Here is a 22685-nt window from a genome sequence, read left to right as displayed (position 1 = left end):
GGCTCCGCCTTGGTCTGGCGTTGACCCACCATCGTCTCTGGACTCATCTCCACTGGCTGCGCCTAGTCGCTCCGTCCCACCAGCAACGTTGGGCTCCTTCCTCCTGCCAGCTCCACCTTGGTCCGCAGTCGCTCTGGCTCCGCTGCGGATCTCTGGATCTCCGCCTCGGTCGCTAGAGCCCTCGGCTCCACCCTGGTCCCCCATCCCCCTGGCTCGTTGGCTCTCCATCTCCCCTCCATGGCTCCTCCCACCGTCGGCTCCAACTTGGGCCGCTGTTATGGCTTCTGCCTGGGTCCTCCCTCCATGGTCTCTGTCTGCCGGCCCCATCCCGGGGGTCCGTCCTCCACCGGAACCTCCTCCCAAGTTCCCACCCACGCCTCCCTCTGTTGTTACTATGGTGCGAGGACGCACCTTTCGGGAGGGGGCGTTATGTCAGGATTATGGACTGGTCTGTGTGTGTTTTTGCTTCTGTGACCCAGTTTTGTCTTCCAGCTGATTGTATTAATTTTAAACCCAGGTGTGTCTCGTTCTTCCCCAATTATACTGCCTTTAAAAACCCTAGTCCTTTCTGTTCAGTTTTGTCAGGTCTACCAGTAACGTACGTGTGTATTCCTCCTGTTTTCCATTTTGGGTTTACCCTGTGTTGGATTAATAAAGACTTTTCCGACAATCCTCGGCTCCGTGTTTCTTCTGGCAGTTTAGTGTGACACATGCTTGCTGAATACATTTTTTTTTCAAAATTTTTGTAATTAAATAATAATAAAAGGACAAGAAGAATCTTACTGACTACCAAATTTCAGTGGTAGTATATGTGCCTAATAAAAGCACAGTCAAAGAAAACACTTTTAATTATTTTAACCTAATTTTAACATAAAAATATAAAAAAAGAAAATTAATTATATGCTGTTACATTTAGGCACTCTGATTGCAATAATACAGTTCCCTTTCAGTAAGTCACTCTCGACATCATGTTGGATGACCGACGAATTGGGATATCGCTTCGATAGACCAATTTACTTTGATGGTAAACTAAACAAGCCAATGCACATTGGCATGCAATTATTGCATCCAGCTGCAGCTGATCACAGTGTGAGCAATAAAAGTCACCAGGTGCAATGCATACCAGCTTTTCGCTTCAGAGACGAGTGAGCTCTGCTCCATCCAAGTGTCTTCAGTGAGCTACGAGTTCAACACGCTCTTGGAAGCTTTTGGTGTTGGCGGTATGGCGCTTCAGCGGTGGTCGTTCCTGTGTCGAGTGGGTTGCGCATTTCAGGTTCTACTACTTCCTGTCATGATGCAAGCAGCCATTCCCCTGTGTGCCTCAGCAGAGGGCATTTCAAAGAGCATTTTCCTAAAAGAGCAATTTCTCTGAAAGAGCAATAAACGGGCACATCTCTGTAAAGACCTGGCACAGGGTGATGGTCACGATCGCTGCCTCACGTATCTGGGCAAACATGCTGAGGCGGTGTTTGCGGATGACTCATGTTCCCATTGCAGGAAGATAACCGTCTTGGAGCTATGGGCCAGGCTCCGTTTCCTCCGGGGGGCAGAGCTCTGTTGCCGCGAGGGTGCTTATATGGGCTGTGGAGAATCTGCCTCTGCCTTACACGCTACTGCATTACTGTAGGTGCACCAGGCCAAGGCACTGAAGGACCTGCACGAGGGTGGTCACGATCTGGAAGTTCTGGCGAAGGATGTGATCGAGCCGGTCCCTCCAGCCGTTATGAGGAAGGGGTTTTACAGCCCTTACTTCATTGTACCCAAGAAAGGCGGTGGGTTACGGGCAATCTTGGACCTGCAAGTCTTGAACCGGGCCCTTCATTGGTTACCATTAAAGATGTTGACGAAGAAACACATCTTCGGGTGCGTCCATCCCTGAGATTGGTTTGCAGGGATTGACCTGAAGGATGCGTACTTTCATGTGTCTATCCTTCCATGCCACAGACCTTTTCTGTGGTTTGCGTTCGAAGGACGGGCATATCAGTACAAGATCCTGCCCTTCGGGCTGTCCGTGTCTTTATGAAAGTCGCGGAGGCCGCTCTTGTTTCCCTCAGAGAGCAGGTTGTTCACTTCCTCAATAATTGGTTTATACTAGCACAGCCTCAGAATCAGTTGTACAAGCACAGGGACCTGGTCCTCCGACACCTCAGCCTGTTGGGTCTTCAGGTCAACTGGTAAAAGAGCAAACTCTACCCGATGAGAGGATCTCTTTTCTCAGTATGGAGTTGGATTCGGTTGAACAGACAGCACGCCTCACAGAGGAACGTGCGTGGTCGGTGCTGACCTGCTTGAATTCATTCAAGTGCAGGACGGCGGTCCCACTGAAACTATTTCAGAGGCTCCTGGGGCATATGGCAGCTGCAGCAGCACTTATACCGCTAGAGCTATTGCATATGAGACCGCTTCAGCACTGGCTTCATAGCCAAGTCCCGAGGTGGGCATGGAAGCGTGGCACTCACCAGGTCAAAATTACACCAGCCTGTCACCAAACCTTCACTCCATGGTCAGATCTTATGTTTCTCCAGGCATGAGTGCCCCTGGAACAGGTCTCCAGGCATGCTGTGGGGGGGCAAGTACAATGGTCACGCAGTGTCCGGGGTATGGACGGGCCCCCATCTGCACTGGCATATTAATTGCCTTGAGTTGTTAGCAGTGGGCCTTGCCTTGAACCATCTCAAAGGGCGCTTATGAGGCCATAACGTGCTGGACCGAATGGTCAACACAGTGACTGTTGCATACACCAACCGACAAGGTGGTCTTCGCTCCTGTCGCATGTCACAACTCGCCCGCATCCTCCTCCTTTGTAGTCGGAAGGTTCTGAGGTCACTTCATGCCATTCACATTCCGGGCCTGCTCAACCATACAGCCGATGAGCTGTCTTGAGCTACGCTCCTGGGAGATCTCTCACTGCCAGTTGTTCTACGCTGTGCAAGGACAGGGAGAACGAGGAGCAGGTCTTGCTTGTGGCGTCATAATGGCCCACTTGGACCTGGTTCCCCGAACTAGTGCTCCTCATGACAGCTCTCCCTGGCGGATTCCTGGCGGAAGGATCTGCTGACTCAGAGACGGGGCACCCTGCCCTGCGTCAGACCTCTGGAGACTTCAAGGGGCAGCATCCATTGCGCTTTGGTAGGAATCCCAATTCGTCGTTCATCCGGCGTGACGTCAAGAGTGACTGACTGAAAGTGAATGTCTCGGTTAAGTATGGAAAGGAGGGTACGGAGATGTCACGTTCCGTTGCCACGGGTGCTGTACCACCGCTGAGCGGCTGGGTCACCAGCTTGGCTCCTCAGCGAAAAAGTAGTATGCATTGCTTCTGCTGCCTTTTTATGCTCATGCTGTGATCAGCTGCAGCAGATGCAATAATTGCATGCCAATGTGCATTGGCTAGTTTAGTTTACACTCGAAGCAATATCCTAATTCGATGGTCATCCGATGTGACGTCTCCATTCCCTCCTTCAGGGAACGAGGGTTACCATATGTAACCGAGACGTTTCACCTCTTTCTTCAAAATATTGCTCTTATTTTCAAATGTATATCTTCTATGAAAATAGCATGTAAAATACAGTCCCCCATATACTGAGACCATTAAGGGTTAATTTGTTGTCATTTTATATCAGCGTCATGTTCTAAATGGCTTTTGAGAATGTTTTTGGTTCTGTACGGATTATAAAAATCTTTTTGTCTGTTAGATTTATATTCTTTATACCTATTCTGATTTATTTACAAATTAACTTTGTACTCTTCTTCAAGCTCTTTATGTCTTTCTCTTCCTGTCTTCCTTTCTTTCTCTTTATCCTGGTCTTCCCGCTGTTTATTTAGATATATCAAGTGCAAAAGGTAAGATCTGTCCCTCCATACTCTTCATTTCTTTCTAACATTACTCAAATTTGCTCATTAGAAGTATAAGTTGTAGTATTTTGCATTATTTTACATCTATGCAACTCAAATTTTATGAACATCAGTTAACAAAAACATAACCAAAGCTTAAAGAACAAAAAACAGTACCAGTCCCACATTCAAACCATGTTTTCTTCCACATCTGTCTTTAATATCCTCATATTCCTTCCTTATACTTTCATAACCCTTCCTCATTTGATCGTCTTGCTCTTGCTCTCCTCTCTGCACCAGAAATACTATGGGCTGGACAGCAAATGGGGCCATATTGAACAGTGGATGGTATGACCTGTCATTATACCACACTGCCGCATGCAGTAGACCACCAAAGATAGAATTCGCATTAGAAAATTCACACAGCACAGGTCCCGAATGCAGTTAACTATCGTAATGTCGTTCAGAGAATGAAATGTGATTGGTTGATGTTGCATGTCTCTTAGGCAGTCTGTGTCTGATCCTCATTTCACAGGCTTTACTGGAGCAGTGGGGGGCAGGAGGCCCATCTGACATGTTAGGGCTTAGCAGAGGTGGTCATAACATAGAGCAGGATTATAGGGCGGTCGCGTGACCCACATCTTAAAGTACTCAACCCTCTCCTCCCACCCCTCCAGACACCCTGTCTGAGCCCTGTAATAAACCGTGATATGACAGACAACGTAATCTCTCAGTGCATGCTTTGTTCAGTTTTGCAGTGTTTGATAATCATGTGACCTTTGACCTAAAACTTCCTGCTTTCTGTCCCCTTTTCCTGCTCTGCTTTTCAGGAGGACAGTGAGCGGTATTCCCGCCACTCTCGGAGACATACCTCGGTCTGTATCTCTCCCTCTGCTCTTCATCCTTCTATTTTATTCACTTTTATTTAATACTACGCTCTTACTTTCTACTCTAAAATTTAATTTACCCCCAGTCATTTAATTTCTTCAGTACCTTTCCTTTCCATTTTTTCCTCTTCTTTTTTTCCCTATTTTCCTAGAAATTTGTTCAGTTTTGTAGTGTGCTGTTTATACCTCAGATATCCATCACCCGAAAGTGAAAATCACCTTACTCATCTTAATTATGTCAAAAAAAAAAAAAAACTAAAAAATACCCCCATGAACAAAACTTAAATACGTGAAATACGTGCCGCCATTTCAAACACATACCAATAATTACATATCACTGCAGTTTCCAACAGAAACATTAAAGGTGGTAAAACAGTGAGCATTTTTTTTTTTTTTTAGCATTTTCAATAACAATGTTATGATTACAGCTCCATATGTTTCACTTTCTGGATGTAACAAGCTTGCTCCATGGCTCAGCTGGCATGGAATTGGACTTAGGATGTGGAATCCTTGGGTACGAATCCTGAGAAAAACATGACTGAAAGAGCTGAAAGATGAGAGATCGAGAAACAAGCTAAAACGGCATGCTTGCAATAAGTTTAAGTCACATTTGCTTTTGTTCCTAATCAGGTAGGTTTAGGTGTAGTGCAGTTGGTATGTTATTTTAAAACATCATGGAGCATAACAGTTTTAGTGCCACTTAAAAGACATTTCAAGTTAGAACTGCAGTGACACTTACAAAACCAACGTCACATAAAATGTACCATATGTACGTTCATCTAACCCATCACAAAAAAAATAATACACTTCGAGTGCCACTCAGGAGACATTTCACATCGAATATGTCTCGAAACATATGGCGGTATGTATTTTGTGTTGCAAAAAAGTTCCAACAGGTACGTTTTCTTCATGAGATCAGGCTGAAAAAGAAGGAGAAAATTTGAAAACTAAATTGCGATCTAATTTCCATATGGTTACAATGAATCAGGGCTGTTTGATTCTGAATTTTTTACATTTTGAATTATTAGAGGAACATGTTCTGTTAATCTTGTTGTAACTAGATGATACAAAGGCTTACCTCCTTTACAAACATCCCTTTGATTATCAACATCTCTTCATGTAGTCTGGAGCAGTGCTCAAAACTTTCCATTGTTTACAACAGAATAAGCTTAAGCTAAACTAATATTATTATTCTTATTATTATTTTAAACAAATGAGAACATCACTAAAATGAGATTTTTCCAGATTTATGTCACTAAATTTATTCACAGATTTGTCCATAAAATATGTTCCCTTTCAGTCGGTCACTCTTGACGTCATGTCGGTTACTGACGAATTGGGATCTCACTTCGAGAGACCAATCTATTTAGAGTGTAAACTAAACGAGCCAATGCACATTGGCATGCAATTATTGCATCCAGCTGCAGCTGATTACAGCATGAGCATAAAGAGGCAGCAGGTGCAGTGCATAGCAGCTTTACGCTTCAGAGCCATGCGACAACATCGTTCTGCTCCATCCAAGTCACTTCAGTGAGCTTCGAGTTCAACGCACTCTAGGAAGCTTCTGGTGTTGGTGGTACTGCGCTTCATCGGTGGTCGTTCCTGTGTCAAGTGGGTTGCACACTTCAGGCTGCACTACCCCCTGTTGTGCTGCAAGCGACCATACCCCTGTGCGCCTCAGCACTAATAGAGCATTTCCCTGAAAGAACTAAAAGAGCTTGGACGGGTGCGTGTTTGTAAATACGACGCATCATCTTTTTAAAGATGCCGTTTCACCCATGCATTTCTGGATGCGATCCAGGCTCCGTTTCCTCAAAAAAAGGGGCGCGGAGCTCCGTTGCCTCTGCCGCGATCTAGTGCCCGTCCTGGTGGCTGCCAGGCGAGGACTATTTCCAGCAGTAGCATTGGTGGTTTAAGGATTACACTGGTGGCAAACCCCTCAGGGAACCAGCCCTCGGAGGACCATCACTCCTCTAGCTCTTCACAACCAGTTGAGCCGCCAAAGGAATTTCAAAGAGCATACCAGTGGTATCCTTTGGGGCTCCTCCCGACGACAATGTTGATCACTGCATCGGAGGGAGAGCTCTCTGGAGAGTAAGATTCGGCTGCATTGCCGCCCTCCGGGGCGGTGCCAAGGCCTGAATCGGATCCAGAGATGTCGGCTATGCGGTGGTGCAGCTACGACGGTGGTGCAGCTAGAGGGTATACGGGGGTCCCCCAGTGGAGTGGTCAGTTGCGATGCAGTTGTGTCCTAATACCGCCTCCACATGGCAGGGCGAACCATATCTCCTCTCCCGGGTCTGTAGGTACTTTTCTGGCCAGCGATGCTTATACGGCCTGTGGAGAAGCTGCCTCCACCTTACACGCTATGGTGTTACTGCAGGTTCATCAGACCAAGGCACCGAAGGAATTGCAGGAGGGTGGTCACAATCCGGAAATTCTGAAAGAGCTCCAAACCCACTACTGACCTCGCTCTCCATGGATGAAGGTCACCGTGAGTTCTCTGGGTTGTGCAATGTCCACACTTGTGGTCCAGGAGGGCCATCCCTGGCTATGTCAGGTCAATATGAGGGACGCGGACAAATTTGGTTCTTTAATGGCCCTGTGTCTGACGATGCGGTCGAGAGCCTGGCCCAGGAGCTCTCAGCTGCACAGAAGCAGCGGTCCCCTGCATCCACCCCTGATACCGCACCGCATCCACAGCAGCCTCCAGTAAGTGGTGCCATAACAGTTCAAGGTTCTGCCCTTTGTGCTGTCCCTGTCTCCTTGTGTCTTCAGTAAAGCCAAAAAGCCCGCAGTTCAAGGTTCTGCCCTTTGTGCTGTCCCTGTCTCCTTGTGTCTTCAGGAAAGCCGCAGAGGCGGCTCTTGTTCCCCTCAGAAAGCAGGTTGTTTGCAAACTGCAAAAGAGCAAACTCTCCACAACACAGAGGATCTCTTTTCTCGGTATGGAGTTTGATTCGGTCGAACAGACAGCACTCAGCAAAAACCTGGTATGCATTGCACCTGCTGCCTCTTTATGCTCACGCTGTAATCAGCTGCGGTTGGATGCAATAATTGCATGCCAATGTGCATTGGCTTGTTTAGTTTACACTCGAAGTAGATTGGTCTCTCAAAGCGAGATCCCAATTCGTCGGTCACCAACGTGACGTCTCCGATCCCTACTTCAGGGAACGAGGGTTACCATATGTAACCAAGACGGTAAGTGCAAACACACACATGCGAGCACACACACACACACACACACACACACACACACACACACACACACACACACAAAATGTAAAATATACAGTACTTGCAGTTCTTTTCTTTTTTTTAACTGATAAAACAAGCATTGTTGTATTCATCTAACTATATCATATTTCTAGGGGGTACAAGTTACATATTTGCTATAGCAGTAAGCTTAGACATAAGCTTTTATATTTTACTCAAAGCACAAACTCAACTCCCTGTTTTCTTTGTCTTCCTGTCTCAGATATCAGATGATGAGGAGCGGATGTCTGTTGGCAGTCGAGGCAGTTTGAGGGTTAGTATACTTCTGATGTCATTTGGATGATAAAGTAAAAAAAAAAAAAAAAAATAAAAAATACAGTATATATATATATATACAAATAATTTATGCCAGTTTCTATCGCTTACCACTCAAAATAAAGGGTGGTAGTTAAATGGTTATTAACTTGAAGGTTCCAGGTTTAAATAATGGAAAGGAAAATTCCTGCGTTTGTTGTAATTTTCTGTAATTTAATAAACATAATAAGTCTCAGTATAAGAGCGGTTTTCACTTTGTTTTAATCTTCTAACAATTAAATAAAAATACTTAAATGACTAACATTTCTGGCATCAACCATTCACAGAAAATTATGGTGGTTATGTAGTAAAAGAGCTTGTGCGGGCTTGCTTTTTTTCTTGAATTTTTCATTACAATTTTTCAATTGATTTGCCAAATTTCTCCAAACTCAGGTCACTGTTCTCAAAACAGTTAACACAGTGATCTGAATACTTTGTAATTTTCCTAAACAGACTGAATGTTTTCATTCATTTCATACAAATTACAAATCATGCAGATAATTTTCTCAAAACACTGTGCACATAACTCTGAAATGTTTTCACCATAGTTCATACAACCAACCAATACTTTAAAATAGTTGAAAAAAGGTTTTACACAAATCACAAACTTTTATGTACCATTTGTCCACACGCAACAAACAAAGCTCTGTAATTTGTCATTCTATCAAATGAACATGGTGTATTTTCGATTGGCTCTAAACTGACAACTATTCGGTTAATCTTACACTCAACACAAGATATGCAGTTTTCCAAATTTTTTACACATTTATCACAATTGCTTCAGAGTAATAATAAAATGGAAAGTATACAAAGATCAGAGTAATAATAAAAGGGAAAGTATACAAAGAGCAAGAACGAATATGCAAAAAAAAAGTAAAAACTTAAACACAAAATGGGCGGGGGTAAAAAATGGGGGGTGGGGGGGTGGTGTCTATAAGTCTGTATAGGTGGTGGAGTGGGTAGAGAAAGTGGTGTAATGAGAGAGAAGATGAAGAGTGTAACAGGTAGAAAGAGATGAGCACAGAGGAAGATGTGAGAAAAGAGGAGAAGGAAAGGGATAAGAGATTAGTAGAGAGGAGGGCATTGGTGTAGTGGAAAGAGCAAGAGCAGAAACTGTAAGAAGACATAGACTGAGAGAAAGGAGACAACAGGGTGGAAGGAGAGGTAAAAGATGAATGTCAAATGGGGGTGGGGGGTTGGGTACTGTGATTGTTGATAGTACAGATTCTTAGTCCTCCTGGGACAACTTCTATTACTTAATGCAAATTTCCAAAAAATTTTCAGAATTTAAGTTTGAGATCATTCAGGTTGACAATCAAGATTATTTTAAATGGAATAGCAGCAGTGTTGACATAGTGGTCCAGAACAAGGAAGAGGCCTGTGGAGATGTCAAACATGGATTCGAGCTTCTTACAATTTTTTCTCCTGTGATGCAAGCGCAGCAAATATGTAGTCTATAAAATGCAATGAAATTCTCTTCCAGATGTAAATGAAAGGCAAGATCAGTAATTCAGGATAATTCATGTATACAGCAAACACACACAAATGTATATATATATATATATATATATATATATATATATATATGTGTGTGTGTGTGTGTGTGTGTGTGTGTGTATTAGTGCTGTCAAGCAAAACAGATTTTAAGTTTAAAGGGGCAATTAGTTTTTTTTTTCTCATGGGTGATAGCAGGTTGGTGTTAGAACAATTTTTATTTTGTTTAGATTAGTGCTGTCAACGCTGTGTGTTAACGCATGCGATTAATTTTACAATCCTTAACGCTTTAAAATAATTTAACACAAAATTACTGAGGCACAATTTCTATTCTAACCCAATTTTGCTTTTCTGCTTGCGATCAGATCATTTTAAGCCACTAAACTCCGGGAAAGTTTTCAGTCCAATGATCCAGAAAGCGAATGCATTCAAACAATCTGTCCAAAACAATGCTATTATAAAGGAAACCAGGCTGATTACATCAGAGATTGCAGAGAGCACAGAGATTCAGTGAATTATTCATTCCAGTGTTTTCACTATAAAACACAAGCTCTGTCTTATTCTGTGATTGTCTCTGAAGAGCACGAGCCCTTACACGTCACGCTGTGTGAAGTAGGCAGACTGAACGGAGTGTCAACATCCCACCACTGTATGGCCAGATGAGACGCAAACTACATTTTCTATAATGTTTTGATTTGTCATGTGTAAGTTGCTGTGTTTACTTAATGTATCCGTGTTCTGTTATAGAATTGCAGTCAGCAGGCGGTTGGTTTAGGGTTTTTTGGCATCTCCGTGTGGTCTGGTTCGGTATCGCAAGCAACTTGACTTCTCTAAAATCTAAAAAGGCTCTTTGCTGTTGCGCTGTGCACATACAATTCTTTTTTTTTTCTTTCATATGTGCTTATATGGGCGTCTTATATTATTTGGTTCTTTGGTGTCCTTTTGGAGTTTCTAAGTGTCCTTTTTTGGAAAGACATCTAAATTTATCTTGAAAAAAGCTTGCAGAAAATACAGATATTTGAGAATCACCATTCAATATTTTGGTTTACTTTGCTGGATATAGCAAATGATGACAAAATAAACATTTCAAACAAGATAAATGATCTATGCTTAATTTCAGGAAGTGTGCGATTAATCGCGATTAATCACAGAAAAAGGGTGTGATTAGTCAGATTAAAAATTTTAATCGATTGACAGCCCTAGTTTAGATAATCACAATATATGTAAAACAAAACTCCCTGTTGAAGCATTGCAATAAACATGTATTTTCATTGGAATATTTGTGCATCTACAGCTGAATGTGTTTTAAAATCAATAGAGAACACACCTATAGATTTTATGTTAATATTTACTTTTACAGTTTTTCTCAGTTGCTTTGGTGCATTTCTCATATCAGAAATGAAATTCTCAAAACTACTTGTTCAACCTCCACATCATCTAGTCATCATCTTCTCATTCTTTTGAACAAGTTGTGATTAGAGCTTAGATTCTCTGCCCTTGATAAAGCACGTCACGTGTCATGCGCAGCGTCTCGTCCACTCGCACTCGCAGTCTAGCACACATGACGCATCACACCTGCTGTGCTGTACTGTTCAGTAGCTTAAGTGCAACATGGAGCTTGAAGAAGCAAAGAAAAAAATTAAAACAGAATAATTAACTTTGAGCAAGTTTGGAGGAAAATCGGAGGTATGGAAACATTTTAAACTAGTCGTGGGGAGTGACAACATATGTGTTGGCTTTGTCTCATGCATTAAATGTGGCACGCTGCTCGCCTATGACAGCAAAAAAAAAAATAAAAAAAAAACTGTCTTAGGCCATCATTTTCTGTGTTCATCATTGTTCACGGTTTATTTTTTTCTTTATTCGGAATTTCTGATCCATTTACGACCCATTCAACTATTTCTGAATAAACAAACAACGCAGTTTACATACTTCTTCCTTGTCCTATTATTTATTAAGATAAAAATTAATAAATGCACGCACAATTAGGAACTTGATAAATGTTACAGATATGTTTTACTATGCACAAACAAATGCCTTTCAACTTACATGTGCAAAATTCAGAATTAAATGAATGTGCTGCAATTTGTACAAAAAGAGAGTCTGTAGTAGCCTGCATGTTTTAGCCATTAAATAAGCACATTTAGTTTCAAGTTTGTTAAGTTTTGTTTTGAAGAAAGATTTTCTTTAAAGTGAATTTTGTTTAGTATAAATTGTATCTTAATTTTAATACATTTTTCATCAACCAATTGCCTGGATTTAATACATAAAAAGCAATATAGCAGACAATATAATAATGACATGGAGGCGCCGCCGCGGTCACACTTACACCATTTGAAAATCACAGAATTTACAAATGCACATCTTGCTTGTTGCTCACACATATTATGTTGAAATAACAATATGTTTAAGTAACATTATTAATAATAATTAATCTTTAAGAATATTTGATTGAATGCTGAATGTTGTGCTTGTTCAATTTAATAAAATTAAAACTTTAATTATGATAATTAAAATAATTGAATATTTAATATTGAGTGGCCAATTTTTGCTCGTTTATTAATAGTATTTATATAATATATATATAACTGCACAGCTCCCCCCTGTAGCTTTAATGATCTAGCACAGCAGCACCTGCGTTAATAAAACATCTGGCGCCGCCCCTGGTTATAACGGCCCACATATTAAAAATGGTCGGTGTAACAATATAAAACTCCATAGTCACGGGAAGAAGGAGGCGGGAACCGGCGAACATTCAACTCAAACTTTAATAACCAAATAAACATAAAATAGCGCGACAGCCCCTCACGGGCAACTGCCGCGCACAAACAAAAACCAAACACAAAATAAAACCCAGGCCTGGTCCTCTCTCGTCCTTCACTGTCGTCACTCCTCTTTTGTATCCTCCCGATCTCCTACATGGGACTCGAGACCGGTGAGTGGAGCAGGTGTCGCTCATTTCCCAATCACTCCACCGGCCTCACTCCGTTCCCACGGCTCTTGGCCCCGCCCCACTCGTCACATACCCCCATTGCCCCTCGCAGGCCGGGGGATACTCCCGAGACTGCGCTCTACTCCCCCCCCCCCCCCTCCCCCCGGGGGGGGACCGCTCACGGTGACCTGCGGGAACCTGGGGGTAAGGACAGACGAGGCGAGAGAAAAGGAGATGGAAGGATGAGGAGCGACGGGAGACGAGAGAGGGGAGAGAGGAGGGAAAAAAAAAAAAAAAAATTCCGGTTCCCAGACACGCTGCCGCTCGGCCCTCCACCGGCTGTGTGAAGTCCTCCGTGGTGCCTGGCGGTGGCACTGGACGGCCCTCGGTGGACGGCACGACACTCCTCCGCCGCCCAGTGGACGGCGACGGCTCCTCCGGTTTCGGGCAGCCAGCAGGAGTCCCCCGTTCCCTGCTCCTCCCCATTCTTGGCGGATGGCAGCAGGCTCCGGCCACCTGGCGAACGGCGCCGACTCCTCTGCTCCCTTACGGACGGCAGCCGCCCCTCCACATCACGGGCGGCCGGCAGCGAGTGATTCACCCCAGCGGCAAGGGATCTTCGGCAGCGCGTCCCTTCGTCCACGGCGCCAGACTGCTACGCCCTGCTCGACGGCACCGCGGATTCACCCCAGCGGCAAGGGATCTTCGGCAGCGCGTCCCTTCTTCCTCCCGGGTTTCGGCACCAGTGTAACAATATAAAACTCCATAGTCACGGGAAGAAGGAGGCGGGAACCGGCGAACATTCAACTCAAACTTTAATAACCAAATAAACATAAAATAGCGCGACAGCCCCTCACGGGCAACTGGGCACAAACAAAAACCAAACACAAAATAAAACCCAGGCCTGGTCCTCTCTCGTCCTTCACTGTCGTCGCTCCTCTTTTGTATCCTCCCGATCTCCTCCGTGGGACTCGAGACCGGTGAGTGGAGCAGGTGTCGCTCATTTCCCAATCACTCCACTGGCCTCGCTCCGTTCCCACGGCTCTCGGCCCCGCCCCACTCGTCACAGTCAGGTTTATATCGGGCTCGGGCTCATAATTAGAGTGAACATGTCGGGCTGGGCCGGGCTCGGACACAACGGGCTCGGGTAGGGTCGGGCTTGATTTGTTGGGCTCGATCTAAGCTCTAGTTGTTATTGCTTTGGTACATTCATGCAATTGATAATGTACATTTGTCTGCGGGTTCCTACATTATCAGTTGCTAATGTCATGTTGCTCAAAATTTACTATATAGTTCTCTGTGCAACAGTCTAAACCCCTCAAAACATCTAGGTATTAGTTCATCGTATAAGTAACTAAATGCAAAAGTTTTGATCTAGTTGTCATAAACTGTCAAACATATTTTCTACACATTTCTGTTAGACTTTTTGTAAATTTTTTGTAAATTTTCCATGAATTCCATGAATGATAAACCAGTTCTCTGAAATAGCTCAAAGGTGCATCTCATGAACCTTCAGTTGGAAAGCATAGGCTATATAGACAGAGGACAACACAAGAGTTACAAATTCTGACTATGGATATTTCCTCCCCATTGGCCTGGCAAATCAACAGTAGCTCTGTGGCCGATGACATTTCAAGCATGCCTTCTGCTTTTGGTCAGGTTGAAGCCAGTCTCATCCACATATATGAAGTTGTGAGATGGTTTACTTGATTTCAATTCCACGTTGCAATGCAAGGGAAGATATTCGTTGTGATGTAGATGAGAATCTGTGGGCCGACAAACTGGCATGTCAGGAGGTGTAGACAGACTGCACTGCAATTAAACAGACAGTGCTGCATGCAAAAGCAAAGTTCTTGTGTTTCCTGTGTTTTCCTTTCTAATTTTGTATTTTCACCTTTGTGCCCATATTTCCTATCACAATCACAATCAAAATTACATTTTATGTGTGTGTGTGTGTGTGTGTGTCAGACCACTAGTGTGTGTGTGAATGTGTGTGTGTGTGTGTGTGTGTGTCAGACCACTAGTAAAGTGTAAATGTGAATCCTATCCAGTCTCTTTCAATCAATATCCCACATAAAGTAATGTGTAAATTTTTACTTTTGAAATGGATATATGGCATACATAAGAAGTCTTCCTTCTGCATTTCAATACAGTAACTGTCATCCAAACTGTTGCCATAGTTTACATCAGGTAAGACTAACAGAGTGCACTGTTATATTGACAACATGACTAAGCATTTTGACTATCTTTTTTGTGAACAATGACACAAGGACTTTTCATTCTGATGGCACTGATATGTTCATTGACATAAATACCTGCTTTTGTGAGATGAACTAAATATTTTGAGTAAGTTACAGGCTTTTGCAGCTTTGCATTGTTTGGTGCTGTTTGTATGAATTGTTTTGAGAAATGCACATACTTTTTTGCAAATATTAAGGATGATTTGAGAAATGCAGTAAAGCGACTAAGAAAAACTGTAGTAAATGCATTACTAGAAAAAAATTAGCAATGCTTTATTTTGCAGTAAAGTTAAACTGTTTGGTTAAGATAATTGCTTGGATGGCTGTGCTAATTGTTTTGAGAACAAGTACATTGCATTGGAGAAAAGTGTCAAATCGATTGAGAAATACTAATTTATTTTTACGTATGTAACTTGTCAAGTGTGTGATCAAAGTGTGGTTAAATTCGAATTTGTTTATTTGAAACAAATGTAATAAAATGTAATAAGTATCGATGATGGAATTACTGATTAATGAATCAAGATTCTGTGCAACTGCATTTTGCACAAAGAGTACTGTCACTGCTTCTTTCCTCTTTCATTCATTAAGACTTGCTGAATTACACTTGTGCGACCTGTCACCTCAGCTACTTTCATTTTTTTTTCTTCATTTCTCATTCTCACATTGTCCTTTTGTCCTCCTCTGCTTACCGTAGGGCAACCACACAGATCTCTGCAGCAGCACCAGCAGTCTGCCTTCAGCCAGACTACAAAATGGACGGGTCTGTCCCTCTCACAATCCCCAACAATTCATCTTTATTCCTTTCTTTAGAATTAGTTATCTTCTTCATTGTTTTATCTTGTAACCCTTTTTTCCTTTTGACTCCTCCTCCTTCCCCAGTCATTTCACAGGAATGTTTATTTTCAAACAAATGTCAGTAAACCACAACATTAGGGTTCTGGACGTAAAAATCCTGTTCCAAATATCCATAGACAAATTTCAGCTGTAAAAATTCATGAAACAATGGTAAATGTGGCCTTAAATAAGTAGAATTCACAATTAGAATTAGTGAATAACAAAACACAAAATTTTAAAAAAAAAAATATATAAATTATATTCTAATTTTTTTATTTTTATTTTTTTTATTTTTTAAATGAATGTAGCTAAATGCCAGTAGGCTTACTTACATGCAAATGCAAATATTACAGTAAATATTTTAAAATGCACACTGATTTGATTACCACATTCTCAGTGTTTTATGGGGTGTTATGAGGAGTGATCAGTATACAGTTTGAACATTTTCAGTCAAATATTATACTGCTGTGATTAATCTGGGAGCTGATTTATTTGGTTAAGGGTTACTTTTCTGTAATTTTTTAAATGACTATTGGAAAATGGAATGAATAGAAAATGCTTCCATAACCAAGGCAGCTGAAAAAAAGTGAGCTGTCATTATTGTGGTCTCTGCAAACTTGTTTTAAAATGCTGTGCTTTATCTGGTGGGATTCAATGTTGTAATGTAAAAGAAAATCTGGTGTTTATTTAGGAGAGAGATTATTTATTTTACTTGAATAATGTTTATTATTGAAATGAATGTTATGAGCATATATTTCTTCCTCCTCTCTGTTTGTTTTTAGCCCTCTGCGCTTTTTAGTGAACCCCCCCGTTCAAGAAGTCACAGGGTTTGTTTCCAGTTGTCATCTGCATGCAAATTTACATGCAGATTATTTGGTCACTCAAATGTTTTATTTTGGTGAATACATGGCACATATATGAATGAACATAAAGATGTAGTTCATCCAAAAATGGAAATTCTGTTGTCATTGAAACCCATATGAGCTTTTTTGTGTGGGACACAAAAGGAGAGATCTAGTAGAATGTTTGAGCTTTTCTTTTCTATACAATGAAAGTGAATGAACAGCACAGTCTCTTTCCCCATTCATTCCCTTTTGAAAAGTAAGTGTGCTTTACTATATTGAATGTGTACTTCAAATATTAATAGTAAACCTATATTAAAAAAGTAATGACAGATTACTTTCATGACTTTCACACTTAAAAGATGCACTCTGTAACATGAGAATTGACATTACAACTTTTTTCTTAATTTTACATCATGCTTTAATAATCTTTTTTCATGCTTTAAAATACTCGTATTTTGATGTGTTTACTAACACATTAAAGGGTGTGTAAAGTACCTGATTATAATTTTAACTGTAGTATGATATTCAATGTTACATTTAAAGTTAAAATATTTTAAATGTACTTATAATTAATTACAATTAGCAAAATGCTAACAGAATTTTCATTTTTGGTTAAACTCTCTTATTTAGGGACATGTGTTGTCTGTGTTAAACCCCTCATGCAACCTGCATGCAGTTTTGTAACCTGATACACAGAACTTCATTGGATACACGTGTTGACAAGTCTCTGGCTTCCAAAGCCTCTTACTCAAACATCTAATGCAGCAATCAATTCTTTATTTAGTCATTCCATAAGTGCTCAAAGTACATCAGAGTGTATTAAGGTTGATGGCTAATGTATTAACATTCTGTAAATATGCAAAGAAGCTTTCTTTGCGCTCCTTTGTATGTAATGAGCATTTCCCATCCTTGATGTGTTTAAAGTACATCTCCCCTGATTGATAGCAGCCCTTTTAAATCTCATTTCACAGTGGTGAGCCGTTTTGGATGAATAAAGCGGTCATTTAAGGGTCTTTATCGTCTTTTTAAAGTGTTTGTTGTGTTTTTTGTGGTTTTGATTGAGAGATATCAAGTGTGTGAGGTGAATGTAGTATGGTGAGGTGTTCTGTTCTGTCTGCAGGGGTCACTGCATGAAGAAAGTTCATACTCTGCCACTAGGCGTTTCAGTGGCTCCAGCACTAGAGGCGTAAGGCCCGAACTTGATCTCTTTGACCGTGGCATGACCTGATACCCAGTGCTACTGTGGGCTTGTTGAGCGTCTTGCATGGTTCTGTTTTCAGACCACAGTTTTGACTAGGTGTTGTTTGTGTCTTTGTTTATGTCTTGAAGTTTCTCTGAGTAAAGTTTTGGAGCTTTTTTCCCCCTAGTAATGAGAGTGGGACGGGTGGTGTTTGTACTGTATGTAAAGCATGGTTAAACATCTTGGATTGAATTTCTTTCTGTCTTTTGTGTGGTCAAAGTGTGGTTGTTTACTAGTCATACAAACTGACTCTTCTTCACGCAGAAACCTGCTAACGCTGTGTGTATGTCAGTGTGTGTTTTGACCTACTGTACAGAATGGGCTTGGTTTTACACTACTGTTCAAAAGATATTTGGAAATAAACTAATGCTGTTTTCAGCAAGGATGGATTAAATTGATCAAAAGTGACAGTAAAGACATTTATTGTTTCCAAAAAATAAAAAAGTTTCTTTCAACCTTCTGTTCATTATCAAAATCCTGAAAAAAATGAATCATGAAGTTACTTGTGCACGAAATCAGCATGTTACAACAACTTCTGAAGGATCATGCTGCTGAAACTGGGCCATCACAGGAATAAATTACATTTTACAGTATATTAAATTGTAATTTTACAATATTTCTGTTTGTACTGTATTTTTTGATCAAGCCTCGGTAAGCATAAGAAACTTTATTCAAAATCATTAACAATCTCACCAACCCCTAGCTTTTGAATGGTAGTGTATATGAGACTGTGTAATTTTTGAAACTTTGTTATACTTGTCAGTTCCTATATATTTTCCCTTATGCTCTCTTCCTGCTAACATCTACTCCTCATCCCATTTTTCTCTATACCTGCATTCTGGTCAGGCTTCAGACTATAATGGTTTTCTGGGCTCCAGCTCCAGGGCCTCTTCTAGGGCGAGTTCAGCCCGTGCCAGTCCTGTGGTGAGCTTCTCTTTTCTATCACTAATCAAGCTTTAGTTCTGCAGTATCTTTGTAACATAGAGATCAATGACAAAAACAGACCTGCTCTCTTGCTTCTCTGCATATCCTGTTCCTCTCACTAAAATCTTCAGTATCATGTGGAATTAAAATGAATCTGGTTTGTGCCATGCTCCCTCTAGTGGATAAACCATGGAAGATATCTCTAAATAGCCCAATATTGTTTTAGACCCTGAGCATTTCTCATTTAATTTAGACATAAGAAATCTGGATGGTTTTTCAGTGTAGCATCTACTGAACACATTTAATTTTTTTCACGCAGGTGGAGGAAAGGTCAGATTTCCTGGAAAAAGTGAGTAGGATAATTTTTAGGTTGTTGAATAGATTCACAAACGTCACGGTAGATAATACAACAACAAAGTGATCCACCAGACCAAGTAAATATTTAAACCACATCCTCAGGGGTCCAGGACAGCCTCCACCCTCTCTGCTGCAACTCTAGCATCCCTTGGTGGAGGTTTATCACGAAGAGGAAGCTGTGATACCTCGATTTCAGTGGACACTGAGGCCTCCATACGGGAAATGAAGGTAATTGAAGGTGTATTTATAATACTGTGTTATAATGACCATGGTCTGTATGTAATTTCATAATTTTTGTTTGTCTGCTCTCAGGACTCCCTGGTGGAGGTGGAGGAGAAATACCGTAAGGCAATGGTATCCAATGCTCAGCTGGACAATGAGAAGACAAACCTGATGTATCAGGTGGACACACTGAGAGATACTCTGATGGAGCTGGAGGAATTTCTGTGTGAGACACGCAGAGAGTGTGAGGAGAAAATCAGAGTAAGGGCTGTCAAGTGGTGAAATCATTTTTTTTTTTTTAAATCCTCTAGAATAATTGACCCTTGTACAAATGACTAATTGTTTTGATTTTGTTCAATACAAAATATGAAGCTGATATATTCATAACCCAGTATATATATATATATATATATATATATATATATATATATATATATATATATATATATATATATATATATATATATATATATATATATACTATTAAATATTAAAAATGTGAATCAAAGCTTTTGACAAAAATTGGAGAGTCAAAATTCCATATGAAGTGCACAGGGATAATTTTAACACCTTTCACAAAGAATTAGTATAGTGAAATTATGTTGTTATCATTTTCAGAACCTATGACCAGGAAATTTATTATTAACACTGCAGAGGCTCACATACAAGTTTTGACATACAAGAATAATAAATAGATAAAAGACCCCCAAAATTTACACTCTTATCGAGTCAGTTTGACCCCCTTTGTGACCCCCTTTTAGTTATGATTAGTTAAGACTAATCATAACTAAACTGTGGCAGTGTTTTTTGTTATATTACGAAGAAATATAGTATTTCATAAACAGTTAGGGGGTTTCAATACTAAATTGGTTAGCAAAGGAGGGCACACAAAGATATCAACAATCAATATACACATAGAATTAATGTGAGCATCAGACAATGATAAGTAGATTGTTAATATACAAGAAACTGAAATGCACAAAGTCCAAAAGATGATCATTGTGAAATCAGAGTATGCAGTGGTCCTTTAATTCTGAGAAATCGTAGAATGACTGCTGTTCAAATTAGTGTGATAATGACTACTCATAATTTAACAATTAACACAATTAACAATGTGTTTTTTTTTTTTTAAATGTATGTTAGGACTTTGAGCGAGAGCGTCATGCCCACAATGTCTTGAAGTTCCAGTTTGAGGAGATGAAGGAAACACTAAAGCAGAGTGAAGAGTTGTTGATGGTGAGCATCACCAGTAAATGATGGAATATTCAAAGACCTTCTGATTCTTTGTCTTCCCGACATAGATAAATTCTGTGTTATTCTGTTGTCTTCTCTCACATTTTCCTCTTAATATTCTTCGACCTATCTCTGTTTTCCTCTGCTTACCCTCATGGCCGGGGCTCAGGAAGCCCAACAGTCTCGTGGAAAACAGGTGGACTACATTAGTGAGATTGCTGACCTGCAAGAAACATTGGAATGGAAAGATAAAAAGATTGGGGTACAATAATTATCCATGGCCATTTTCCATTAATCATATCACATTCTATTGTATTTTAACACTTAATAATCTTTTTATTCCCCCTTAATACTTATTAACTTATTAACCTATTAATGCTTGATACTGTCACATGACCCTTATAGTCTTTCCAAACCTTACATGTTTCCTTTACTCCTCTGTTCTTCCTTTCCTTGATTGTTCACTTTTGTGGACGGCTGCATAAAGGCCTTAGAGAGGCAGAAGGAATATTCAGACATTATCCATGATGAACGGGAAGCACTCAGGAACGAGGTTTGCCGGCTTAGGGATGCTCTAAAGGTAGAGATATAGAAGGAATACTGGCAATCACATCCAAGAAACAGCAGTCATTATATTAGCATTATTATTTTGACTTTAAAGGACCATAATAAAGTAATGGAATAAATGGGAGATTGACATCACAATGTATTCTTATGCAGAAACATGGCATTATGCTGGGATCTGAGGTGACGGCCAATGGGCAGTTAGCAGACGGGGCGATTGATGGGCATGCTGATGCGGAAACAGCCTCCCGATTGAATCAAGACTCTCACACGCCCACTATGAGTGGAGACAGCATGTTAGGTAAGACAAATGGTTACCAGATTTTTTTGAACACATAATTAAGCATCTTAAACAGTAATATATAATATATAATAATATACAGTATCCAACTTAACTGTATTCAAATGATATGCATTTTTTACAATTATGCTTTTATGGTATTTTGTTGCTGCACATTTGCAATGTTTTATTTAATTATAGAAACCATTACAAATATGCTGCAAGAAAGGCAAAAACTAAATGGAAACATTGTAAATGTAATGTAAATGAGACAAAACTAAGCAAAAATGAAAACATTTGTGTTAAATAAAATAAAGATCAATAGGTAAATAAAAAACATAACTGGAAAATAATAAAACTAAATAATAATGCATTTTCTCCAAAAAATAAGTAAAATGAAATTCAGTTTTCGATATATTATAAAACATAATTCTAGCTGCATTAAACATGAAAATGCCACTAGATAGCAATTACAGACTGTGCTGAAACAATTAATGATATTAAACGTCTTTAAATTATACCACTTAACATTTAACTGAAAAATATTAAATAAATAAAAAAAAAAAAATAATAATATTTGTATGGTATCTCTGCTGGAATTCTCTCTTCACTGATCACCCTTTAATTCAATCAAGATCAACTCTGCCATTTGCTTAACAAAATCAATTCAGTTATTCTCAGTGTCTTTGAATCCAATCAAGAGGTGTTTTCCATCTGGCATTTCATCTAAATCTTAGTAATGTTGCAGGCAGAGCTTCATAAATGCACATTATCTCAAAGTCAGAGATTACTCCAGTGGCGGCTCCTGGGTTTTAAAATAGTGGAGGCACACTAATTGTACTGGTCTGCGGATCCCTGCCGATTATTAAGGGTCCGAGCACGTGCTGAAACCTTATTGTAATTATTATTATTGTTATTATTATTATAATTATTTGCTTAACCACTTTAAAATGGCTTTTTGTTTGCTTTTAGTCAGAATACATAAAGAAAACGACATACATACAGCAAGATAATATAAATTCACTTACCTGGTCTCTTGAAGCAAACATCCATCCCTTTTTAAAAGAGAGCTGCCTGTAGTGCCATTTAATTAAGCCGACAGCTGTAACCTTTATCCAGCTTAGGCGTGTTCTAGCTCCCTTTATTTTTAATTTGTATATATACTGTTTGAACGACAGCTTGGTAAATCTGTTGGCGATCAAATATTCAATATCGACACTCATCATAAGAACTTG

At 40.3% G+C, this 22685-nt stretch overlaps 1 protein-coding gene across 7 annotated transcripts in view; it reads left to right on the top strand.

Moving 5' to 3' along the window:
* Positions 1-22685, top strand: part of LOC109099934 (leucine-rich repeat flightless-interacting protein 2-like) — a 65837-nt gene that overhangs the window by 33563 nt on the left and 9589 nt on the right. Inside the window, exons 3-17 of one of the 7 annotated variants that reach the window (XM_042725640.1) lie at positions 3823-3840; positions 4132-4179; positions 4662-4706; positions 8194-8244; positions 15646-15711; positions 16568-16612; positions 17751-17816; positions 18717-18794; positions 19114-19143; positions 19254-19379; positions 19464-19634; positions 20517-20609; positions 20776-20868; positions 21094-21186; positions 21327-21471. In XM_042725640.1, coding sequence (XP_042581574.1) covers positions 3823-3840; positions 4132-4179; positions 4662-4706; positions 8194-8244; positions 15646-15711; positions 16568-16612; positions 17751-17816; positions 18717-18794; positions 19114-19143; positions 19254-19379; positions 19464-19634; positions 20517-20609; positions 20776-20868; positions 21094-21186; positions 21327-21471 — 1168 coding nt within the window. The remainder of the gene's footprint in view (positions 1-3822; positions 3841-4131; positions 4180-4661; positions 4707-8193; positions 8245-15645; positions 15712-16567; positions 16613-17750; positions 17817-18716; positions 18795-19113; positions 19144-19253; positions 19380-19463; positions 19635-20516; positions 20610-20775; positions 20869-21093; positions 21187-21326; positions 21472-22685) is intronic. The other 6 variants (XM_042725641.1, XM_042725642.1, XM_042725643.1 and 3 more) reach the window with 6 other exon arrangements.

Source organism: Cyprinus carpio, chromosome B6, assembly GCF_018340385.1.
Source record: "Cyprinus carpio isolate SPL01 chromosome B6, ASM1834038v1, whole genome shotgun sequence".
NCBI lineage: Eukaryota > Metazoa > Chordata > Actinopteri > Cypriniformes > Cyprinidae > Cyprinus > Cyprinus carpio.
The sequence above is the reverse complement of the archived record's forward strand: the minus strand, read 5'-3'. Positions and strand labels throughout refer to the sequence as shown.